Raw genomic sequence first — 26,193 nt, 5'->3', positions numbered from 1 at the left:
TCAAAAGTTTTGGACCATTATTGTTTTCATTTTTGTTTGTTTCCATGTACTTTTTGATTTCTTTTTTGATTTTGCGGTTAAACCATTCATTGTTTAGTAGCATGTTATTTAACCTCCATGTATGTAGTCTTTCCAGGTTTTTACTTATAGTTGATTTCATAGCACTCTGGTCAGAAAAGATGCTTGATTTGTTGAGGTTTGTTTTGTGGGCTAATATGTGATCTTTTCTGGAGAATGTTCCATGTGCACTTGAAAAGAATGTATATTCTGCTGTTTTCGAATGGAACATCTTGAATATATCTGTTAGATACATCTGGTCTAGTGTGTCATTCAAACCCACTGTTTCCTTGTTCATTTTCTGTTTGGATGATCTGTCCATTGATACAAGTGGGGTGTTAAAGAAGTTCCCTGCTATTGTAATGTTATCAATTAGTCACTCTATGTTTAATTGGTTTATGTATTTGCGTGGTCCCATGTCGGGTGTATGTATATTTACAATTGTTATATCTTCTTGTTGGATTATTCCCTTTATTATTTTATAGTGCTCTTCTTTGTCTCTTTTTACTTTGTTTTAAAGTCTATTTTGTCTGATATAAATATGGCTACCCTGGCTTTCTTTTGACATCCATTTGCATGATAGATGTTTCTCCATCCCCTCATTTCAATCTGCAGGTGTCTTTGGGACTAAAATGAGTCTCTTGTAGGCAGCATACAGATGGGTCGTCATCTTTTTTTTTTTTTAATCCTTTCTGTAACTTTGTGTCTTTTGATCAGAGCATTTAGTACATTCACATCCAAAGTAACTACTGATGTGTATTTATTGTCATTTTATTACTTGTTTTGTGTTTTTTCCTGAAGATTTTCTCTGATCTTTCTTTCATGTGGTGTGATTTTCTTTAGTGATATACTTGGATTCCTTTCTATTTTTTGCATATTTGTTACTGACTTTTGATTTTTGGTTATTATTAGGCTTGTATACAACCTCTTCTTCATGTAGCAGTCTATTTAAAATGATGGTCGTTTAAGTTTGAACCCGTTCTTTACTCCTCTTCTCCCCACATTTTAGGTATACGCTGTCATATTTTACACATCCTTTCATTTTGAGTCCCTTGACTGATTTTTGACAGACATACTCATTTTTTCACCACGTTTGTGTTTCCTACCTTTCTACTGTCACTTTTGTTCTGTCCTTTCCACTCAGAGAGTCCCCTTAAACATTTACTGAAGAGCTTCTTTAGTGGTCACAATCTCTTGGAGTTTTCATTTGTCTTGGAAACTCTTTATTTCTCCTTCTATTCTGAATGATAGCCTTGCTGGATAGACTACTCTTGGTTGTGGGCTCTTCCCATTCAGCACTTTGAATGTATCATGCCACTGCTTTCTTGCTTGCATAGTTTCTGCTGAAAAAGCTGCTGTAGCCTTTTGGGATTTCCTTTGTATGTGTCTTCTTTTGGTTTGTTGTTTTTAATGTTTTTCTTCATCACCATATTTTGCCATTTTAATTACAATATGTCTTGCTATGGATCTGCTTTTGTTTTTAGATGGGAGTTCTCTGAGCCTCCAGGATCTGGATATCTGTTTCCTTCCTCAGATTAGGGAAGTTTCCAGCTATTACTTCTTGAAATAAATTTTCTGCTCCCCCTTCTTTCTTCTGGTACCCCCATAATATGAATGTTACTATGTTTGACGGAGTCAGTTCTCTAAGTTTTCTCATTTTGCGTAATTCTTTTTTCTCTTTTGTTCAGTTTATTTTCCAATAGACTGTCTTCTCTTTATCCCATCAAGCATGTTTCTCATTTCATTTATTTAGCCCTTTATCTCTGCTATGTTATTCCTTACCTCTGTGGTAAGTATTTCATTGATGTCTTCCACTCTTTTCTCAAGTCCAGTGAGTATCCTTATGATCATTGCTTTAAATTTTCTATCAGGCATGTTGCTTATATCTGTTTTGCATAGATCTCTGTGGCCTTGCCCTGTTCTTTCATTTGGGATAAATTTCTGTGGCTTAAGTTGTCTGCCTCTTTGTGTCTGTTTCTCTGTGTTAAGGAAGACAGCTGTGTCTTCTCTTAATAGTAGTGATATTATGAAGATGAGGTCCTGGAGTGCCCTGCAGTGCCATGTCCCCTGTTCTCCAGAACCTGCTGCACACACCCTGCTGTTGTGTCGAGTCACTTTTCCTTTCAGTGCAGTTGTCTGCACTGACTCTCTTCCTGTTGTGGTCTGTGCTTGCTCTCTGGTGTTAACTCCAGGGGGGTGTGCTGGCAGGGAACTTGGAAGTGGACCAGTGGTGTTAGCAAAATTTTTGCTGGGCCCCCAGTCCTATGTTGGATCCCCTGAAATGCTGTGGTAGCTTGGAGCTGCATGTCGGGCTAGTGGGGACTGTGGGCCAGGGTTTCCAGGGGTGTGAGGCTGGGAGTGGTGCGTGAAGGCGGCTGGCTGCAGCTAGGCCTAGTGCATGGTAGTGGCTGTGGTGTGCAGCAGGGCATGGCATGTGATGGTGGCTGGTTAGGGGACAGAGTGGCAGCTGGGGGCATGGCGATGTGCATGGCACACTGAGGCTGCTGTGCACCTGGTGGCTGGTCAGGGCACATGTGTAGCTTTAACAAAACTTTCCCTGAGCCTAGGGCAGAGGCCAGCAGGCTTGGAGTGGGTGAGTCCTCAGGAGAACTAATGGGTGTTGTGCACTGCCAGCAGGTCAGGCAGAAGTGTCTGTGCAGCCCTACCTCTCACAGGTGGTTCTGTGTTCATGCTGGGGGGCAGGGGAGGAACATGGTACCTTCCAGGTCCCTCACTTTCAGAGAAGTCCCACAATATGCTCCAAAATTAGTATGGACAGATCTGTTTCCCATTTGCCCTGGTGTTGTATAATTTGCCTTTCTGGGCAGGATGCTGTCTCTTTAAGGGTGGTGACCCAGCTTTCACTCGCCCTCCTGGCTTGCCCAGTCCTGAGTCAGCTGACTTTTAAAGCTCACAGAATTCAGCCCCTCTGATTTTATTTTATTTTACACACACATATATATATGTATTTTAGAGCGAAACCATGAGCAGGGGTGGGGAGGAGGAGAGGGAGAATCTTAAGCAGGATCCATGTGTGGAGCCTGACGTGGGGCTTGATCTCAGGACCCTGAGATCATGACCTGGGCTAAAATCAAGAGTCAGATGCCTAACTGATGGAGCCACCCAGGCGCCCCAGCCCCTCTGGTTTTTAAAGCCAAATGTTAAAGAGAGATTAGTCTTTCCTGGGTGAGTTCCCTAGTGCAAGGGCTCATTTCTTTGCTCTCTGCTCATGCAGCTCCCTCCATCCTGAGGGCCACCTTCCTTTGCCTTTCTGACCTTCCTAACCCTTTAAAAGATGCAGCTTCTTGTCTGAATTTAGGTGTGAAGTTTGTTCTGTCAGTCTTTGGCTCACTCTCTGATTTGTTGACCTGGGATGTGGAGGATACCTGGTTGAAAATGTGGGACAGGGTGAGCTCAGGGTCCTCCTCCCCTGCCATCTTCCCTAGGAGACTGGTGCTTTCTTAAGGCCCTGGAAAATGTCAGGGGTTCAAGGAGGCCCACTTGCCTCTAAGACCACGAGAACCCAGCTGACCTGGGGCTGCATGCACACTCAATGCAACTGTGGCATTTCTTTATTTCATTGAAAACATTTGGAAGTGGCTTTCTCCAAGAATAGGTTCCAATCCTCCAGCCTAGAGTCTGGATCAATGGCCCTTTGCCTCTTCATGTCCTGGAACCCACCCTGCTTTCTTACCCAATAGTCTAGGGAGGGATGGTGTTGCCTTCTCGAAGGGAAGGCTTCACCACGGCAGATATACACAGCCAGTGTTGCTGATCCCACCTGGGAGGGGAAGCCAGTCCATTTGCTATATATGATTTAGAAATGAAGAAAGGGATAAAGAAAGGGGGGATATTCAGAAGGGGGAATGAAACATGAGAGACTATGGACTATGAGAAACAAACTGAGGGCCTCAGAGGGGAGGGGGGTGGGGAAATGGGATAGACCGGTGATGGGTAGTTAGGAGGGCACATACTGCATGGTGCACTGGGTGTTATGCGCAACTAATGAATCATTGAACTTTACATCGGAAACTGGGGATGTATTATATGGTGAGTAACATAATATAATAAAAATCATTAAAAAAAAAAAAAAAAAGAAATGCCCATGCTGCTTCCAGAAAAGCAGTGGGGCTTTTGCTATTTACTGTTTAGAACAAGTTAAACCAAGCGTGTGTGGACAGCCCTGGAACAGAAGCCATACATTATCCCACCTAGTAATCTCCATAGCTGTTTGGGCCATGAAAAGATGTCCTTTGGGAGCACAAAGTTACACGTGAAATATAACAAATGTGGAGGCAGCCTCACTGTTGAACATCATTTTCTTGCTGATGGAATCAGCTTGTTAGTCACTGGAATAAACATGCTCTGAGGAGTTGAATGAAAACTAGCATATGGGCCTATTTTTGGAATAAACAATTTAAAAGCACATTTCAGCATACCTTAGTGACGCCTTTTGTTAAGTAAACAATACTTTGATGAAATGGAAAGGCCAAGTAATATCACAGCTTCAGAAATGAAAGATTCTACTTATCAAGGTTCATAGTAGGGGAAATCAGTCCTGGGCCACTTAAAGGTGAAGTTGAATTAGTATTTCTAAGAGAAAAATATGAAAGTCACCTGAATTGGTCTCGGAATTTAGATCAGTGATTATAAAATTCCCTTATTTTTTAAATTAAATTTATTTGACAGAAAGTACGCACAAGCAGGAGGAGCAGCAGGCAGAGGGAGAGGGAGAAGCAGGCTCCCGAATGAGCAGAGAGACCGACGTGGGGCTCAATCCCAGGACCCTGGGATCATGATCTGAGTTGAAGACAGATGCTTAACTGACTGAGCCACCCAGGTGCCCTGATACAAAGTTCCTTTAAATTCTATAAAGAATTAAAATATATAGTTGGCCAGCAGAGGAAGACAGACTGGAGGCGAAGTGGCAGGTACAAAGCAAGAGGCGGAGAGCAAAAGGCCCGTGGCTGGTGATCAAAGCACATCTTTCTCAGTTCTGCCTCTCAGCCCCGCGGTGAATAAGGCAATCTCTACGTAGCAGGGGAACTTACCGATAACAGTTGTATTGGAGTCTGTTTCCAGGGCAGAAGGGTGGGAGTTTAGAAGAATATCTACAATGGACGGTAGAATGGTCGGATGGCAAAGTCTCAGGGGAGGCTTGAGAAAGAGGTATTAAAGAGAGAGCTCAGGAAGGACTTCTGGGGAAAATGGTGTCATAGGAGGACCCTAAGCTCACCTTGTGCCATGGATACAACGAGGTAACACTCATATCAGTGAAAATGATGCAGAAATCGACCTGAAGACTGGAAGAACAAGCTCCACAGCTAAATGCAGAAGAGGCCACACTGGAGAGGGTAGGAAGGGTGGCGATGTGGTAGGAGCTAAACTGATTCTCAGGCCCACCTTGGGAGGGAGCCGTGGGTGAGGAGGGAACGAGAAACAAACTATCCCAACAGGGACCCCGCACAGGGAAGGTAAACCTCATAGCATTTGGCCGGGAAACCAAACTGAATTTTTTGAGTGCTTACAACTAGGGGGACTGAAAGCCTGGAATTTTAAAAATCAGCAGGCTTGGCTCTGGGAGAGCCCAGAGGGCGATTGGAAGCTGGTCCCCAGGCTTAAAGAGACAGCACGACAAAGAGCCCACAGAGATCCAGCCTAGAAGCCGCAGTTTGAAAATGCCAGGGCCTATGGGTTGGAGTTTTATTTACTCATCTCAGAGCATGTCCCAGAGGGGTAGGGTTCACAGGGAGACCCCTCTAGAAACAAAGGAGCTGGCAGGTGCCATTTCCCTCCTCCACCCCGCCTAGCATAAACCCCGCCCAGGACCGATTTCCCCTAGAACCAGCACAGCACCCACATTAACTACCTAACTTGCTTACACCAAGCCCTGCTCCTCTGTGCTTTGGCAGATCTGCCCTTTCCAGTCATGTTTACCTGAGCCCCGATGCAATGGGCTCCTGCCAGAGAAGACCCTGCAAATCTTGCCAACACCATGTCTTCTGACTGTGTGCTTTGCAGGGCCTCAGTCTTGGAAGCAATGGTGGCAGCTGGTCACCCCCCAGAGAGGACACATGCACCTTGTTAAAACTGTATGCCCTACCCATGCACAGTTAGTGGAACAGCCCCAACGACCCTGGTCTCAGGAGCAGTGGCTCACCCCTTGTGGAAAACCACCAGTACCCACAACTTGTGGGTACTATGTGCCCTGCCTGTGCGTGCTTTGTGGATTGGCCCCAGTCTCAGCAGTGGAGGCACATTCCCTCTGGCAAAGGACCAGTGCCTTGTTAAAAGTGCTTGCCCTGCCCACTACTTTCAAGAACATGAGACGTAGCTGACTTTCCTAACAAAGAGGCAGACAAAATTAGGAAACAGACGAGTACATCCCAAATGAAAAAGCAGGACAAAACCACAGAAAGAGATCTAAGCAAAGCAGAGATAGGTAGTATGCCTGACAGAGAATTTGAAGTAATGGTAATTTGAAATAATGGTAATAAAGATACTCACTGGACTTGAGAAAAGAGTGGAGGACATATGTGAGATCCTTAACAATAAGATAAAAAAAAAAAGAACCAATCGGAGGTGAAGAAAACAATATATGAATCAAAAAATATACCAGATGGAATAAATACAGGTTAGAGGAACAGAAGAATGAATTAGTGACCTAGAAGACAGAGTCATGGAAAGTAATCAAGATGAGCAGGTAGGAGAAAAAATTATACAAAATAAAAATAGACTAAGGGAACTCAGCAACTCCATCAAGCTTAATAACAGGGACCACAGAAGAAGAAAAGCTAGAAAAGGGTGCAGAAAATTTATTTGAAGAAATAATAGCTAAAAACTTCCCTCACCTGGGGAAGGAAACAGATACCCAGACCCAGGAGGCACAGAGATCCCCCAACAAAATCAACCCAAGGAGGACCACACCAAGACACCTAGTAATTAAAACAACAAGTAGTGATAAAGAAGAAAATTTTAAAGCAGCAAGACAAAGAAGTAACTTACAAGGGAAAACCCATAAGGCCAGCAGATTTTTCAACAGAGACTTGGCATGACAGAGGAGAGTGGCATAATATATTCAAAGTGCTGAATGGGAAAATTCTGCAGCCCAGAATACTCTATCCAGCAAGCCTATCATTCAGAGAGAAAGAGAAATAGTTTCCCAGACAAACCAAAGCTAAAGGAGTTCATGACCACTAAACCAGCCCTAAAAAAATATTAAAGGGAAGTAGAGACCATAAGTAAGAGTAAGAAAAGTAGGAAGTGCAGAAGCAGTAAAAATAAGTATATCTGTAAAAATCCGTCAAAGGACTCACAAAATGATAGGATGTAAAGTATGACACCATAACCTGCAATGTGGGGCGGAGAGGAGTAAAGAATGTGTTCAAACTTAAACAACCATCACCTTAATATAGACTGCTATATGTACAAGATGTCATATATAAACCTAATGATGACCACAAAGCAAAAATCAAAAAGCAGTAATAGGTATGCAAAAAATAAAGAGAAGGGAATCCAAATACATCACTAAAGAAAGCTCTTTATTATGAGAGAAGAGAGCAAGGGAAGAAAGAAACAGAGAAAATCTACAAAAGCCAGCCACAAAGCAAATACAAAATGGCAATAAATACATATATATCAATAATTACTTTGAATATCAATGGATTAATGCTCCAATCAAAAGACATAGGGTGGTGGAATGGATAAAGAAAGAAGACCCATCTAAATGCTGCCTACAAGAGACTCATTTTAGTCCTAAACACACCCGCAGACTGAAAGTGAGGGGATGGAGAAACATCATGCAAAATGAACGTCAAAAGAAATCCAGAGTAGCCATATTTATATCAGACAAAATAGACTTTAAAACAAAGCAAAAAGAGACAAAGAAGAGCACTATCTAATAATAAAGAGGATAATCCAATAAGAAGATATAACAATTGTAAATATATATGCAGCCAACATGGGACCACGCAAATACATAAAACAATAACAAACATAAAGGAACTAATTGATAATAATACAGTAATAGTAGGGGACTTTAACACCCCCCTTGTATCAATGGACAGATCATCCAAACAGAAAATGAACAAGGAAACAGTGGGTTTGTATGACACACTAGACCAGATCTATCTAACAGATTTATTCAGAACGTCCCATTCTAAAACAGCAGAATATACATTCTTTTCAAGTGCACTTGGAATATTCTCCAGCATAGATCACTTATTAGCTGACAAAACAAGCCTCAACGAATTCAAAAAGATCAAAGTCATACCATGCATCTCTTCTGACCACAATGCTATGAAACTAGAAATCAACCATAAGTAAAAATCTGGAAAGACCACAAATACATGGAGGTTAAATAACATACTATTGAACAATGAATGGTTTAACAAAGAAATCAAAGAAATGAAAAAGTACGTGGAAACAAACAAAAGTGAAAACAGCCCCAAACCCTTGGGATGCAGCAAAAGCTATTCTAAGAGGGAAGTTTATGAAAATACAGACCTCTCTCAAGAAGTAAGACAAATCTCAAAGAAATAACCCAATCTTACAACCTAAAGGAGCTAATAAAAAAGAAGAAAAAACAAAATCCAAAACTAGCAGAAGGAAAGAAATCATCAGGATTAGAGTGAAAATACATGGTATAGGAAGTAAAAAAATGGAAACAGAAGCTGGTTCTTTGAAAAGACCAACAAAATTGTTAAATATCTAGCCAGACTCATCAAAAGGGGAAAAAAAAGGACTCAAATTTAGAAGCAAAAGAGGAGAAATAACTGACATCACAGAACTACAAAGGACTGTAAGAGAATATTATGAAAAATTATATGCCAACAAATTGAACAATGTAGAAAAAATGGATAAATTCCTAGAGGCTTGTAAACTACCAAAACTGAAGCAGGAACAAACAGAAAATTTGAATAGACCAATTACCAGCCAGAAAATTGAATCGGTAATCAAAAAACTCCCAACAAACAAAAGCTCAGGACCAGAAGCTTTCACAGTGAATTGTACCAAACATTTCAAGAAGAGTTAATACCTAGTTTCAAACTATTCCAAAAAGTAGAGAAGGAAGGAAAACTTCCAAATTCATTCTGAGGCCAGCGTTACTCTGATACCAAAAGCAATAAAGACACCACAAAAAAGAGAACTATAGGCCAATATCCCTGATTAACATAGATGCAAAAATCTTCAACAAAATCCTAGCAAACTGAATTCAACCATACACTAAAAGAATCATTCACAAAAATCAGTTGAGATTTATTCCCAGGATGCAAGGGTCGTTTAATATTTGCAAATCAATGTGATGCATCACATTAATAAAAGGCTAAGAACCATATTATTTAAATAGATACAGAAAAAACATTTGATAAGGTACAATATCCATTCATGATAAAAACCATCAACAAAGTAGATTTAGAGGGAACATACCTCAACTTAATAAAGCCCTTATGTGAAAACCCATAGCTAACATCATCCTAAATGGGGAAAACCTGAGAGTTTTTCCACTACGTTCAGGAACAAGACAGGGAATTCCACTCTGACCACTTTTCCCCCCACTCTCACTACTTTTATCCAGCAGAGTACTAGAAGTCCTAGTTACAGCAATCAGACAAGAAAAATGAATAAAAGGCATCCAAATTGGTAAGGAAGAAGTAAAAATCTCACTATTTGCAGGTGCCATGATACTATATATAAGAAAAACCAAATACTTCACCATAAAAACTATTAGAACTAATGATGTACTACTATACATTGTCTAATTGAATTTAAAAAAACTATTAGAACTGATAAATGAATTCAGTGAAGTCACAGGATACAAAATCAATGGCAGAAATCCACTGCATTTGTCTACACCAATAACGAAGCAGCAGAAAGGCAAATTAAGAAAACAATCCCATTTACTATTTCACCCAAAATAACAAAATACCTAGGAATGAACCTAACCAAAGAGGTGAAAGACATGTCCTCCGAAAACTATAAAATACTCATGAAAGAACCTGAAGATGACACAAAGAAATGAAAAGACATTTTGTGCTCATGCACGGGAAGAACAAATGTTGTTAAAATGTCTATAGTACCCAAAGCAATGAACACATTTAATGCAATCCCTATCAAAATAACAACAGCAGTTTTCAGAGACCTAGAACACATAATCCTAAAATTTGTATGGAACCACAAAGGACCCTGAAAAGCCTAAGCAATCTTGTAAAAGCAAAGCGAAGCTGGAGGCATCACAACTCCAGACTTCAGGTTATAATACACACCTGCAGTAATCAAGACAGTACGGTACTGGTACAAAAACAGACACAATTATCATATGGTTTCACTCATTTATGGAACATAAGAAATAGCAGGAAGATCCGTAGGGGAAGGAAGGGAAGAATGAAGGGGGGGTGAATAGAAGGGGGAATGAATCATGAGAGACTATGGACTCTGGGAAACAAACTGAGGGCTTCAGAGGGGAGGGGGGTAGGGGATTGGGATAGGCCGGTGATGGGTATTAAGGAGGGCACATATTGCATGGTGCACTGGGTGTTATATGCAAATCATGAATCATGGAACATTACATCAAAAACGGGATGTACTGTATGATGACTAACAATAAAAATTATTAAAAAAAACACAGATCAATGAAACAGAATAGAAAATCCAGAAATAGGCCCACAATTATATGGTCAATTAATCTTCAATAAAGCAGAAAAGAATATCCAGTGGTGAAAAGGACAGTCTCTTCAACAAATGGTCTTGGGAAAACTGGACAGCAACATGCAAAAGAATGAAACAGGACCACTTTCTTACACCACAGACAAAATTAACTTCAAATTTGATTAAAAACCTGAATGTAAGACCTGAGACCATAAAAATCCTAGAAGAGAACATGGGAAGTAATTTCTCTGACATCAACCATAACAATATCTTTCTAGATCTGTCTCCCGAGGTAAGGGAAACAAAAGCAAAAATAAACTATGGGGACTACATCAAAATAAAGAGCTTCTGCACAGCGAGAGAAACAACCAACAGTCAAAAAAACCAAAAGTCAATCAGCTGAATGGGAGAAGAGAGTTGCAAAAGACATATCTGATAAAAAGTTCGTATCCAAAATATATAAAGAACTTACACAACACCAAAAACCATCCAGTTAAAAGTGGGCAGAGGACATGAACAGACATTTCTCTTAACTGGAATTTAAATAAAAAAAATTTAAAAAAAAAAAAAAAAAGAAAACATTCAGATGGCCAACAGACACATAAAAAGATGCTCAATGTCACTCATCATCAGGGAAATGAAATAAAAATCACAATGAGATATCACCTCGCACCTGTCAAAATGGCTAAAACCAAAAGCAAGAAATAACAGGTGTTGACAAGAATATGGAGCAAAAGGAACCCTCATGCGCTACTGGTGCAAATGCAAACTGGTGCAGCCACTGTGGAAAACCGTACGGAGGTTCCTTAAAATGTTAAAAATGGAACTATGATTCAGTAATTGCACTATTAGGTATTTACCCAAGGAATAACAAAGGAAAAAATTAAAAGGGATACATGCACCTGATGTTTATCCTAGCATTAATTATAATAGCCAAATTATGGAAGCTGTCTACATGTCCATCAGTAGATCATGGATAAAGGAGCAGTATATATTCGGAATATTATTCAGCCATAAGAAAGAATGAAATCTTTCCCTTTGCAACAACATGGATGGATCTAGAGAGTATAATGCTAAGTGAAATAAGTCAGAGAAAGACAAATACCATATGACTTCATTCATATGTGGAATTTAAGGAACAAAACAAAGGAGCAATGGAGTAAAAAAGAGATAAACCAAAAAACAGATCCTTAACTCTACAGAACAAAGTGGTGGTTACCAGACAGGTGGTGGGGGGGGGGGTTGCGTGAAAAAGGTGAAGGGGATAGGGAGTGCACGTACTTATGAGCACTGAGTAACCTATGGGATTGCTGAACTATATTATAAATACACATGAAACTAATAGTGTATGTTCACTATATGTAACACTACATGTTAAAAAAGAGCGTGCAACTGTACAGCTTAAGAAAGGCACATCTTTTGGGTAGAAGGCATCACTAGGGGAGGCACGGGAGGAGAGGTAAAGGCAGGAAGTGGTTTGGGCAATGGAGTGTGGGGGGGGGAGATGTGCTGCCACATGCCAGGGGTGAGGAGGCAGGGTGGGGGGGGTTAAGAATGAGGATGTGCAATGTTCAACCTTTGGTCATGCGCATTACTGGGATTCCAACCCCACCTTGCCTCCAGGAAGGTCTGAGCAGGAACTAGGAAGTATGCATGCAAACAGGATTCCCTTGCAATTCCCAGAAATCTGTGGGGTGGACAGTGGACTTGGCCACAGGGTGGGGAAGAGGAAGCAGAGCCCATTTTAATGAAATCTTCAAGGACAGAGTGAAGTTGGCTGACCTCTGGGTTACATGAATTTAATAGATGATCACGTTGAGACTTGGGACAAGTTACAAAACCGGCTTAAGGCAGCAAGTATGTGGCAGGGCTAGAACTTAAAGTCAGGTCTCACGGCCCCAGACTTCTTATTCTACTGTTATCCCCACTGGATCAGACTTGAGGCTCGCAGAGACACAGACCTGGGTGTTCTGTGGGTTTTGCCAGCACATTGGGCTGTGTTTTCACAAGCCGAGATAAAAATGGGGATATCAATGCCTGCTATTTGCCTTGCAGGCACAATGACAAGAAAAGACATCCCTGAAACATCACCCCCGCCTTTCTCCTGGGAGGATAAGCTTGCTTGCCCTCTCTCACTTCTAGAAGCTCCATGGGAATGAACTGTTCTTGATCCCACCCTCCCTCACCTTTTACCTGGCCTAGCATCACCTGAACTCTCAGACTTTCCATGGTAGGAGCCTCAGAACTGGGCAACTCAGGTTTTATAGAGCTCTTGTTTGTTTGAAACCAAAGAACATTCCTTCCTGCTCCATATTCCTAGGTACCAGTAAGTGATTGTCAGGCACTAGGGCCCTGGAAATCCTATTGTTTAAATGGTGACCAAAATCTTCACAATGTCTGGTAGAGGGCCTTGGGCCCAAGACAGTGATGGGTGATAGGGCTTTGGGTAAATCATTTTTCCTACCTGGACCTCAGCTTCCTGATGTGCAAAATGAGGGGAAATGGACCCCAATCAGATCAGTGATTTCCAAAGTGGGATCCATAAAGTTGGCAGGAGAAGCCAATGAGATATCTCCAAAGTCTTCAAAAGCCTAAGGGAATCATGTCTTGGAGTGGAGGACACCAAGTCTCTGGCTTTGAGCTGGAATTAGACCACCTCGTGTTAGCTCTGTATACAGTCTGCCAATTAGAAATTCATCACGGTAGTTATGTTCGTGGAAAAATATACGAGTAAAACTAACATGATTAATTAATAAATACAGTTCAGAAAACAAAAGCTTCTAAAATAGCAGTTCTATGGAGGAAAGACCTGGGAAATATCAAAGGTGTTTGGAAAACATATAGATGATAAAATCTCTAAGAGGTAAGCAAAATAGTGTGTCTTCCCGAGAATGAGTGACAAGTGACACATTGAGAAACCCAGGGATGCTGCAGGCATCGCCAGTGTCATCAGTGAGTAGGCTAGTCAAGGAATCCTAATCACCTAGCACTTAGTAGGTGGAGACAACCAAAGTGACACTGGGTCTGGATGACCCCAAACCTGATTCCAGGCTGCTGGGGTGATGTGTGGTGGTCATCTCCTGCTGGATTCTTCCAGAGCTGCCCATAGAGCTTGGGAGCGATGTGTCCAGAGCTGCCTGGACATTGGCTTTTACATCCCTCCTGAGTCCTGGTCAGCTTCTTCCTGCACTCTGCAGGTTCTTGGTTGAGATGGTTCCAGCTGAAGATGATTCCATCCTGTTTGATGCCAAAGGGAGTCTGGCAGGTAGATATCACTTCACTACAATGTCTGACGGGGATTGTGTTTTTTGTGCCTCTTTTGTCCTATGTTATGTCTGATCTGTGCCTTGTAGGTTCTCAGTCAAAGCATGTTGATGACTGAAGGATCGAATGCAATCCAGAAAGCATGAACATTGACTTTTAAAAGACCTCCTTCTGGGGGCGCCTGGGTGGCACGGCGGTTAAGCGTCTGCCTTTGGCTCAGGGCGTGATCCCGGCATTATGGGATCGAGCCCCACATCAGGCTCCTCCGCTATGAGCCTGCTTCTCCCTCTCCCACTCCCCCTGCTTGTGTTCCCTTTCTCGCTGGCTGTCTATCTCTGTCGCATAAATAAATAAAATCTTTAAAAAAAAAATAAAAGACCTCCTTCTGGGTCAACAAGAGTCCTGTGGTTGGTGAGGTGGACATCTGCCTTCTCCTTGGCTCTCACCATCTTGCTCTCTCATGGTTCCTGACGGACTCTGATTCAGAATTGGATTTCTCCAGCTCGAACCACTTTCCAGTCTGACGCTGCTGACTCTGGATGTTCCCATGATTTCAATCTCACACCCGGCGCTGGCACTGATCCCTATACCTCTGGGTCTGAATTCCTGTTTTCAGTTTTATTGCCTGAATTAGTTTTCTATGGCTGATGCAACAAACCACCACAGATGTGGCTTAACGTAACACAAATTTATTATCTGGAGGTCAGAAATCGGAAATAGGTATTAAAGGGTTACCATCAAAGTGTCAGCCGAGCTGTCTGTGTTCCTTTCTATAGTCTGCAGGAGACAACCCATTCCTCATCTTCTCCGGTTTTGAGAGGCGGCCGGCATTACCTGGCCTGTGGCCGTCTCACTCCACTTTCTGCTTCCATCACCACTGACTTTGATCTTCCTGCATCCCTCTTACTAGGACCCTAATGCTGGGCCCACCCGGGTAACCCAGGACCATGTACACATCTCAGCATCCTTAAATTGACCACATCTGCATAGTCCCTTCTACTCTGTAAGACAACACATTGGCTGGTTTAGAGACAAGGATGTGGATGTCGTTGGGGGTGGGGGGCAAGATTCTGCCTACTGCACGTCCCCGCCCCATGGCTGGCACAAAGGATCTCCTGAGCTGTCTAAACAATATGGAGGGTGTGGCATGACCATGAAGAGGGCTTCTTTCTGGTGTCCATTCCCCATGGACTCTGGGCTATCCATAGAGCCCACGAGGATGGAAGGGATCTTGTGTCAGTGCTATTGGGTGTGACTGGAAGGGTTTTTTCTGAGGTGCCCACTGGAAACCACAGTGCCATTTGCTGGATGCTGTGGTTCTAGGATATGGCCCCACTCGTCTGATCACAGGCCTTGGAGTCCGAAAGAGCTAAAACACCATCTCTAAGGTTTACCTGTATTTGCCTTCAGAGTGTTCCTCTCTGGCCGCCACTGCTCGGAATCATCTTTGAACAGAAGCTACTGCGGAGAATGGGAAATCGCCTGCGGCTGGCGGTGGCCGACGGAACGAAGCAGCATAGGATTCCGAGCAGAGGCCGGCGGACTCGGCCAGCGGTGCAGGAAAATAAGGCACTTGGAGAGGTCTCAGCCCCTCCCCCACCTTATTTTGCTGCAATTTACAGGTAGTCCTGCCACAGCCCTCAACAGGAGCCCTGACAGGCTTGGTCCCCGGTCAAGCCCCAGGGTGTGGCACTGGTCCCCTGCTGATGCTGAGGACCTAGGGCAGACCCATCTGTGTCGCTGGGCTGGCCAGGAAGCCGGAGCTGTCCCGGCACGGGCACGCTGGCAGGCAAATGCTGATAGTGCTTCAAAGAACCACCCTTCCAGGTGCTGAGGGCGGCTTTTCTGGTGCTCACGCGGTGTCACTGTTTATTTTCACAAGGCACCCAGCTGTTGCGGTGATGATATTTATATCAGTAAGTGCTCTATTCATCTGCCGATTTTAGGGGATGCTTGCCAGCTGCATATGGCAGCCAACCCCACGGCTCTTCAGAGCCTGATGTTTTTGCATTTAGGGAATCAACTCTCAAAGGCTGTACCAACATCTGGGGCTGAGAAATCTTCGTTTACCCAAGACCCACCCTGGAAGGGGGAGCTAGAGCCAATGACCTTGACCCCTGCTTCTCTAAATGTCCCAAAGTGAGGTTCTTTGACACTCTTCCTCCGTGCCTGAGCTCTGGTTTTGCAAAAAGGGATTCTGGAAAAGGTGAACAGCAAACAGGCTTTCAGAGACTCTACTCAGTCAGGGGCTCCTGGAGCAGTGTTCGCGGCTTTACTTTTTTAGGCAAAGGAATAGGACGGCTATGCCTTCTGAGTCTGGAACTCCACAGGGGTCTTTGTTTTACTGGAATCCATTTAATTTCATGGTTATCTCAGATTCCAGTCTTCTACTGTATGAGCCCCAAATCATGGAGTCACCTTTGTTCTCTCACAATCCCTATTCAGTCTGTCAGGATATTTGGTTGGGTCTGCCTTCAGGATTAATCCAGAATCCATGCCATTGCTACCACTGGGTTCAAGCGGCCATCACTCATCACCTGGGATGATTGCAGAAGCCGCCTCCTCTCTGTCCTCCTTACTCGCTCACTTAGCAAACACCTTCCCCTTCCTGTACCAGCAGGCTTTTCTCAGCACAGTAGCCAGAGGAATGCTTTTTAAAAAAAGTCAAAATATGCCACTCCTCTCCTCAGAACCTATCAGTGGCTCCCTTCTTCTCTCAGAGTAAAACCTCAGGTTCTGCCTATGACCCCTAAGGCTCTCCATGACCTGGCCCCGCCATGTCTCTGTGTCACCAGCTCCTGCTATTCCCACATCGATTTTGTTCCAGTCACAGTGTCCTCTATGCTGTTCCTCAAATGCACCAGGCTGGAACCCACCATCAGGTGTTGGTGTGGGTTGTCCTTTCTCCCTGTGATGCTCTTCCCAGAGACTGTCACACGGCTCATTCTCTCCCCCACTTCCAAAATATGCTCGCATGTGACCTCAGTAGGGCCTGCCTTGCTCCCTCTATCACAACTGTATTCCAGGCCCCAAATCCTCCTTCCAATCCTCCTTACCCCGCCCTCCTATTTTTCCCATATACTCATCACCTTCTGACAAAGAGGTAAGTACATTGTAGGGTGTTTGTCATTTACTGTCTCCTTACTTGAGAACAGAAGTTGCAGCAGAGATGGGAATCTGCTGTTTTGCTTGCTCTGTCTTATTCACGACGCATTCCAAACACCTAGAATAGCTCCTGGCGGGTAACAGATACTCCACGAATGTGGCTGGAGAACCAGCGCATCTCTCCCGTGTGTCTCTCCCGCATGCATCCCACTGGGCGCTCCAGCTCCTCCCCCCAGATGCCTGACTGTCCAGACCTGGGCCCTGCCACCATCCACAGCTTCTCCTTCTCAATCACCTCCTGCATCCAACTGCTCCCCAAACCCGTGGGTTTGGATCTGGAAGCCCAGCTTCCACACCCCAGCCCTGCTGTCCCACCTGCCAGCCACCTCCTCCGTTCAGACCCCACCTCTCTCTTCTGTGCGTTTGCAGCTTCCTCCACTGCCATCCCCTGGCTGCCAGGTTTCTCTCCAGCTTTGCCTCCTCGCTGGTCCCCAGAGGCAGCTTTCTAATGGGAACTCCACCACACTGAAGCTTACATACTGCCTGCCGTATCTCTCCTCCCTGGACAGCAAGTACTGTCTCACCCTGCTCCGAGAAAGCCCGGGAGGGGGGTGGGGTGCACAAACGCACCCAGGGTCCTGACTCTCCAAGAGGCATGGTGGGGGAGAGGAGCTAGAAGACCAGCCTGGATGGAGTTCAACCCCCACCCCGGGCGGCTCCACCACCAGCAGCTCGTGATTAGACCTGTTTCCTATATGGCGTCTGCATGAAAGCTTTATTCGATGAGAGGGCTCTGTTGCTTATAAAGCAAGCATCTGACACTTACTGTGCTGCCGGCCAAGGCCCAAACTCTGCAGCCGACATGGGCAGCCCCATGCAAGCAGCGCCCTGATGCATTTTCCAGCCTCACCGCCAGCTTCTGCTCCCAACAGACCCCAGCTCCAGCCCCACTGCAACCCCAGCCGTTCCGCAAACAAGTCACACACATTCACACTACCTTGCCTTTGCCCCCCGTTCCCTCTGCTCGGAGGGCCTTTCCCCAGCTCCCTCAGCCCCACACCCCCAAGCCTCTGCTGCCTTCTTCAAGGCCAAAGTCACCTTCTTTTTGAAGTCTTCCCTCACCCTCTGGGCAGAATTAATTGCTCCCTGTTCCCAGCCAGCACAGCACTTCGCGGCTGACCTCTATTACAGAGCTGCCGCGCAAGGCTGGGACAACTTGCTCATCTGTCTCTGTAGCAAGGCTGTGAGCTCCTGCAGGGCTGAGACCACAGCTCAGATCATTTCATTTTACTCCCACACAAGGCCAGCACGCACACGGGAGTGCACTGAGGTACCCTGAGTTTCTTTCAAGGCACCACTTTTCAAACACATGGAAGGACATTCCCACTTTTTCCACCCAGGAATGGCTGCCCTGCTGGGGCGGGGGGTGGGGTTTGCGGCATGGGCTCCAGAAACTTTCCCACGACACGTGTCCCGAGTACTGGAATGTGCTGTAGGCACGTGATGCTTGGAGCTGTCAGACCCTGAGGGGCTAAGGCATGAAGCCTGCCTGGACACAAGAGTCATCTCTGATGACACCAGGATCCTCAGGGTGGCTAGTGGGCAAAAAGTTCAGGGTTCAAGGGTTCAAGCTCCAGGCTCAGTCAGCGCGGGATGCATCTCCAAGGGGGGAGGCTGGCTGGCTGGGTGTGGCCAAGCATCAGGCTCTTCTGCAGGGCTGGAGATGCTCAGAGCCAGGGAGGCTCTCTGAGCCTCTGCATTCAGAGTGCTCAGTGGGATTTGGAGCAAGATGCTAATCAGTGCCTGGGGGATGAAGGAACAGAATCTGGCCCTGGACTGGGGAGGAGGGCTGGACAGAGCCCAGAGGCAGGGGGAGTCATTGCTGGAAGGGAGAGGGTGTGGGGTGGAGGGGGTGGCGGGGTCCTGGCAAGAGACTCCCCGGCCTCTGCCGGCAGCAGGACAGGCTGGTTTGGTGCTGGCAGCCAGCCAGTGCCCGCCCGCAGCAGCCCAGTTGGGCAGAGGCAGCACGACGCGGACTCTCACGCTCTCCCTGAGGCCCTGGGCGGTGGCCGGCGCCCTCCTACCTGGGCCGTGTCCATCTCGTTCAGCATCACCACGGAGGAGCAGTTGTAGTCGAACACCAGCCTCCAGAAGTCCGCCACGGTATTGGGCAGAGGGTGCTGGGTGACCACGAAGGCAGCGGGCTGCTTGTGGCTCTGACAAAGGAACGACACGGGCCTCGTGAGACACACACCCAGCAGTGATGTTCTGATGGCGATGAGGCCTGGAAGGCTGTCAGGGGCCCCCAAACCTGCCAAGCCGATTGCACAAGACGCCTACCTGTTCTGTCATGCTGGGTGCCCCCAGTGGCCAAGGGGCCCTTCTCATAACGAACTCATTCTCCTCTAAACTAAGATGTTTCATTAGAGTGTCACTCAGCTGGGGATTATCCAAATAAATTATTTATGTTTTGGAACTCAGCAAATAATCATTATTATACTATGAAATGAAAGATTCTGGATGCAGATTTGCTGCTTTGCTGGCCAGAGCACCTCTGGGACAGCAGGGATATCTGTGCTCCTGGGCCCACGGCACTGGAGGGGGTTGGCTCAGCCCAGGGCAGAGAGCCTTCTGCAGGGGCTTCTGTTGTGGGAGGCTCACTGCTGCCCCAAGGCCAGAATGAGGGCGGAGCTGGCCTGTGAGAAGCCTGCACGGTGTGCTGTGAGACAATGGGCAGTGGAAGGCGCTCAGGTTTTAGCGTCAGGCAGACCCGGGGTTCAAATCCAGCTTTCTGACTTGTAGGTTATAAGTCATCCATCCATCCAACCATCTATCCATCCAAGCATCCTTTGTAGAGTCCCCCGCCCACCTTTTTTTGGTGCTAAGCCCTGGCAAGTTATTAGATCTTTCTAATAGGTTCTTCATCTGGACAATGGGAATCGCAACTCCCATTTGGGGATGTTTGTCATGCAGAGTGAATGAGATTTGTATTTGGAAAGACCAAGACACATGAACAGGCTGTAAGCCCACTGGCAGGACAGAAACATCCCTGACGTTCTTCATCCTTGGCACTGGTACTGTGGCTGGCACATGAGACCCCCAATACAGGCCCAGCAAACAAATGAATACACTCAGGCCCAAGCTCCGGATGGGGAAACTGAGGCCCGCAGAAAATAGCTTGTGAGAGTCTGGGCTATATCGGAAGCTTTGACAGGGCCCGATTTATTACAGTAGCTTGTGAGAAGGTATTTGGAAAGATTGGAGGGCTTCTCCTTTAGTGGTCTATGAAACTGGAGATTGTCCACAGCCTATCTTCTTAAGCTTTCTTGAAAGACAGTCCCTGGGGCAGACACAGGTGTTTTTGGTAGAGTGACAAGTCAGCAGGAAGATGGGGAGGCAAGGGGGGCTTGCCTGTCCAAACCAGGGGAAGACCCAGGCAAAAGACCCTACCGACCATATTATATAAATGATTTCTTGATGCCCTCTTTTTTGCTAATGGCAAAAAAATGCCTTGCAACTGTGGATGTCATGTAGACACTAGGGTCCTGTCTTCCAAGGGCCTTCTCCTGGCCAGTGGAATGGTCAAAGGGCGGGGCTGGGGCTGGGAAGACAGAATATTTAGCTTCCCCAAAAGCCAAACTCTAGCTGCAGACAGCAGGTCTTTGAGCCATTTCTAGACATGGAAAAGAATCTAGATTTTAAGAGTCAAAAGACAGAATCCAGACCTTGGGCTTCACCCTTTCTGAGCTAGTCAACCTGGAGACAGTCATGCAAATACTCTGAGCCTCAGTATTTCATCCAGAAAGTGGGGACAATAACACCCAAATACAGAATGAATCAAGATAAGTCCAGGCCCCGACATGGCGCCCAATACTCAGTGAGTGTTAGTTCTCTTTCCTTTTTCCCTGTCTCTGTGATAAATGCTCTATTAGGCCAGCACGCCTGACAAAGCCTTATCTGAAAATATGTTCGAGATCCACGCTCCTGCCGGGTTTCAGGGATCAGCCGGCAATCCATTTCATGGATAACATCATCCTTTACCAGGGGAAACATTAAAAATTAACCCAGAGGACTTCATATTTTTCTGCTAGGAGCAAAGCTGCTATGGTTACCAGATAATGCACAGACCGAACTGGAATACAGATAAGGACTTCTTTCTTTCTTTTTTTCTTTTTTTTGTAAGAAAGGCAAAGGCCCAGTGATGGCTCACAGGAGAAATGCCCAGTGGACAAAGAGAACACAATCAGCATCAGAGCTTGGCAGAAGCCATTTGGCTCCAGGCAGCATCTAACCTACTAAGTAGAGGCCAGAAGCATGTTTGATCCTTGCATAGATGAGGAAGCCAGGGAGAGGGAGTTGGGACAAGTGGGAGAAAAAGCAATGAGGAGCTTGGAAGCGTGATTATATCCCCCAGGACCCATCTCTTGCCACACACACACACACAGAGCACACATTGATCTTGGAGGGCTCTAAGCTAAAGCCAGAGGTTTCCCCTCCACCTCTAGCTATTTGATCTGACCAGGACAAGGTTCCCTGCTTCTGGACCCATAGGAGGGATTCCATGGAGGACCTGGGCCCCCCTGTGGGCAAAGGCCAGGGCAGGCCCCGACAGAGCTGATAGGCACTGAGCTCCTGTCACCTCCCTGCCTCCAATACCAAGGGGTCCTTGGGGAGAGTTTCAGGAGGATCAGGGGTCATAGAAGTAGTTGGCTTTGATCCCAAGAGAGAGCACCGCACATTCCTGACTGTCGTGGGTGAGATGGGAAGTCCACATGGGCTGAATGGACATGACCTTGGACATGGGTGAGGAGGGGAACCTGGAAGGGCTTATCTCCAATCAGGCAATGGTATTCTTGGTTCTGAGCCTCAGAAGGCAAGAAGTCTGTGTCTTCCTGGATTGCACAAACCATGGGGAGACCCACAGAATGAATTCTAGAGTGTGAGTTCTGGATTCTGGCTCTGCCACTGGCTTTCCGGGTGACCTTGAGCAAGTCTCTTCCTCTTTCTGGCCTCAGTTTTCTTTGCTGCAAAGTATAAGGATGAGGCCAGATGACCCATGGTTCCTCCTGCTGCAGACATCTCTACATCTACAACCAGAAGGAGCTGAAGGACCCAGTGGGGGGCCCACGCGTCAGGAGCAAGGACTCACTGGAGCAAGGATGTGACCCCTCATTAGGGTCATGTCTCCTAAACCCGGCCAGGGTGGGAGTGCCCTTCTTGGACTCGATGCTGAGAAAGCAGGAGACAGTGGTTCTGATGGAACAGTCAGGAACATGGCCTGTCCCCTTCTGTGCCCCCTTTGCCAAATCCCATCACCTGTCCAGCAACCACTTACTGGTCACCTACTACCTGCCAGTCTCATTCTTGCCTCTGCACTGGAGTTACCTGGGAACCTGCCTGGGAGCTCCCCGAGGGCAGAACCTATGTGTGTACCATCTCGCATTCCCAGGGCTCAGGCCAAGGCCTGGCATATGGAATGCTTCCTGAACTGAATGGAAGGCTGAGAGCTCTGTAGGCAGTAGTAGCAGGGACTGGGCAGGCCTGTGCTGTGCTGTCATGGACACACACTTTATGCTTTTGGTCCATTCCTTCCAGGCTTATGGGATCAAAGAGCCAAGAACACAGCTTGTATATAGATTTGGACCACAGCCTTCAGGGGGAAGCAAAGGTCCTTGTGGCCAGAAGATGAGAAGCAAGGAGAGGCTGGCTGGGGGTGGTGGTGTGAGGTGTCAGTGCCCTGGGCTCCAGCCATCTCCACCTTGAAGAAAGTTCCCAGTGGGTCCCAGCCGGGGCTCAACTTACGTCCATCAGTGCGGCATTGACGTAGTTGCTGGGTTCGCCATCCACCGAGATAAGGAAGGGCAGGCAGCGGTCTAGAGGCAGGACATCCATGCTCCGGTTCTTATCATGATTCCGGGGCAGGAGCCCGATGCTGCAGTCCTCGGGCCGGACGCGGGGAGTCACGATGTTGAGGGTCTGTAGGGCACAAAGACAGACAGGTAGGCACTGCTCAGGCCGTTGCCTCAAACAGAGCAGAGCGAGGTTCAAACTCAGCCTACCCCATCCTGTCTCTGTCCTCCAAGCTTGGTCCTCCAGTCCCGCCCCTCCCCTGCCCCCAGGACTTGTTCCTCTCCCATGTGATGTTCTGCATCTCCTGTTGGCTGCTCGATGCCCTGGGAGCTGACAGCCCCTCTCAGGGCTCTGTGACACCCCCGTGATGCCAAGGCCGCAGGGCAGAACGCCCACATGCAGAGCAGACACAGGCTGCCAACACGTGCCAACCTGCTCAGCTCTGTAAAGGGTGGGCCAGCCAGGAGGTCAGAGAGTGGGGCTGGGGGGTGGGGCTGGGGAATCTCTGAGTGTTATGCATCCCTTGAAGTGTCATGGAAGGAGGGAAAGGATTTCCCCAATGCTCCTCTCAGACACAGTGGTTTTTAGAATGAGCTGCTCAGGATGGGTGAGAGACCCCAGAGGGAAGCTGGTGGAGCCTGCAAAGTTTCAGGGCTGTGTTCTGCAGAGTGAGTCTTGCAAGTGTGGGGCCAGAGCTGACTTGTCGGGCCAGGAGACCAGATGCTTTGTGCAGCCAGGAGGGGGCTGTGGCTTCCATCTTTCCCCTACTCTGTACCTGCTCTTGCCTCCCAATCAGTAAAGCTTCTGTTTGAGGGAGCATGGGGGTACTGGCCTGGTTGGGGTATCTGCCTGTGGAACCATGGGCCGAGTACGTGCCCCTCAATTCCTGGAACTTCCTTGCTTCCTGCTGCCTGGTTCTCAGCATCTGTTGCCCAGGGATGACCCTGGCACTGACCTCAGGACAACAGGCTGGACTCCTGGCTTACTCAGTCCTGAGCTGAGCTGAGCTCTGGGATGGTGCTTCTCAAAGTTGAATGTGCAGACAAATCATCCAGAGATCTTGTTATGCTGCACATTCTTGTTCAGTAGATGTGGGTGGGACCCAGGATTCTACATTCCTGATGAACTCGCAGGTGAAGCTGATGGGGCTGGTCTGCAGACCCCACACTGAGCAGTGAGGATCGAGGATAGACACACTCCAATTGTACAGAAATGGCAAGAAAACCGGAGTCCCTCCAGGGACGGCAGAGCATGAAACTCACACCTGTGTTCAGAAACTCTTCTCCACCCACCACTAGGACTAGACTAGAACTAAGTCAGTTTAAACACATGATCACAGTTAAAAACAAGTGTCAGCTGTCACCGGGTGACTGGTCAGTCGCCGCTTGCGGCTGTGCATTGAATGTTCTGGAATTCATTCTGCAGCTGTCTAGCGCTGCAGACACTGGAAGCTCGAGGCTTATCTGTCCCCACCAAGAAAATCCCCTGAATGTGCTCGGTGCCGCTGAAGTTGGCTGGGTCACCGAGCCCGGGACCTGTTCATACCTGAAATTCGTCTTTGATCTGGCTGGAGTTGGTCTGGGGGTCCAGCCTGCTGATATTGTAGTAGAGGGAGCGGAACTCGCACACGGGGATGGCGGTGTTGCCACAGAGGCACGCTTCCAGGATGGCGTCGTGCACGAACACGTATTGCTCCTGCCGAGCCACGGGGAGAAGAGATAGGGTTCGGGGTGAGAAGAGTGGTCTGAGAATGTGTCGCTCAAATTTAATTCCATGGCTGGGAAGGAGGGACAGGATTTAGATCGCAGAATCGTGGCTCCCTCTCCAAAAACCCGAGGGGCCAAGTTTCCCTATTTCTTAGTGATCGCCTGAGCGGGGGTGAGACTACACTCTAAGACTGAACAGTGCAGTCACTGATGACAGTTAGAAACTTCTGGACCTGCTGCAGCATGGGCTCTTGGTGCCTGCCTAAGGGCCCTCAGCTTCCACCTCTACCCTGAAGGCTGCAAGCACCTGAGATTCATGCTGAGGGATTTCTGCTAGTCCCAGGAGCACGCTGGGGCCGGGTGCAGGGCGAGCCCCCGGGGCTGAAGAGTCAGCACTCCAGGAGGAAGCCCTCAAGCAGGGTCAGCGGAGAGCTGGGGCAGAAACACCTAGGTTCTTTCTGTCTCAGGTAGGAGCTTTGGGAGGGCATGTTCCTTACTACCTCAGAGCTGCCAACAAGCTTGGGCTCCAGGTGTCCACAGGGTTAAACAGCTTGCAAAACTCTGTAGCAGTGTCACACAGCCTGGCTTCCTTTCCTTCTCTTTGCTTTCCAACCAGTGAGTCATGGGATCACCTCCCACATAAGCCACATGCCTTGTCTCAGGGTCTGCTCCTGAACCCTGGGCCCCTCTGCCACCTGTGTCCTTTGCACCTGCTGTTCTCTTCTCCTGGAACCCTGTGCCCCCTTTGCTATGGCCCCATCTGCTTCATTCCCTCTGCAAAATCTTCTGCAAAACTACCAGGTGGGAGCTATTGCTTTTGCTCCCAGGCCCTTAACAAACGTTTGTTGAGTGACTGTTTTCTTGCAGAGCTTGGCCCATCTCTACATCAAACACCTGCCCAGATGCATCATGATGATCTATCTGAATGTCTGTCTCTGCACCAGACAGCAGGGACCCCCTGTCTAGTGCCAGCAGCAAGCCTGTCTTCTGCAAGCATGCATCTTGGCTTTCCCGCAGCCTCACCGAGTCTAGACGCTAGACTGCCAGAGTTAGCTCAGAGCCCACAGCAGGCTCCTATGTGTAAAAGCTTGTAAGTCGGGGGATTCTCTGTGGAGCCAGCCATGACTGGCCAGGCCCAAAGCCAGCACTTCCCTTTGCAGGACTGATGATGGATGTAGCTTCTTATCTGCCCTAGCTGACGGCCTGGGCACCCACAGACTTCCTTAGAACCGGATGATGGGCTTATTATAAGAACCAGCCATGGCTTTGAGAAGTAGGGCATGCAGAAAAGGCTGCCTAACAAGAGAGTACGGTTCAGAGAAAAGTGCATGGGCCTTGGGGTCACATGGACCCAGGTTCCATCACTGTCCACCTGTGTGAGGACTTGGGGACCCTTTATCTGTAAAATGGGGATACTAGTAGGAGCTGCCCCAGACTTGGGGACCCTTTATCTGTAAAATGGGGATACTAGTAGGAGCTGCCCCAGAAGCTTGTCGTGAGGAGTACAAATACTATCCCGAATATAAAGGACTTAGCACGATGCCTGGCACATAGTAGGTGCTCG

At 47.1% G+C, this 26,193-nt stretch overlaps 1 protein-coding gene across 1 annotated transcript in view; it reads right to left on the bottom strand.

The window, feature by feature from the left end:
- PTPRT (protein tyrosine phosphatase receptor type T) overlaps positions 1-26,193 on the bottom strand; it is an 813,408-nt gene that overhangs the window by 19,388 nt on the left and 767,827 nt on the right. The window contains exons 25-27 of the mRNA XM_034641590.1: positions 24,469-24,618; positions 22,876-23,049; positions 19,158-19,289 (exon numbers count right to left, since the gene is read on the bottom strand). Of these exons, the coding sequence (XP_034497481.1) occupies positions 19,158-19,289; positions 22,876-23,049; positions 24,469-24,618 (456 nt within the window). The remainder of the gene's footprint in view (positions 1-19,157; positions 19,290-22,875; positions 23,050-24,468; positions 24,619-26,193) is intronic.

This window comes from Ailuropoda melanoleuca, chromosome 13 (genome assembly GCF_002007445.2).
Source record: "Ailuropoda melanoleuca isolate Jingjing chromosome 13, ASM200744v2, whole genome shotgun sequence".
NCBI lineage: Eukaryota > Metazoa > Chordata > Mammalia > Carnivora > Ursidae > Ailuropoda > Ailuropoda melanoleuca.
The sequence above is the reverse complement of the archived record's forward strand: the minus strand, read 5'-3'. Positions and strand labels throughout refer to the sequence as shown.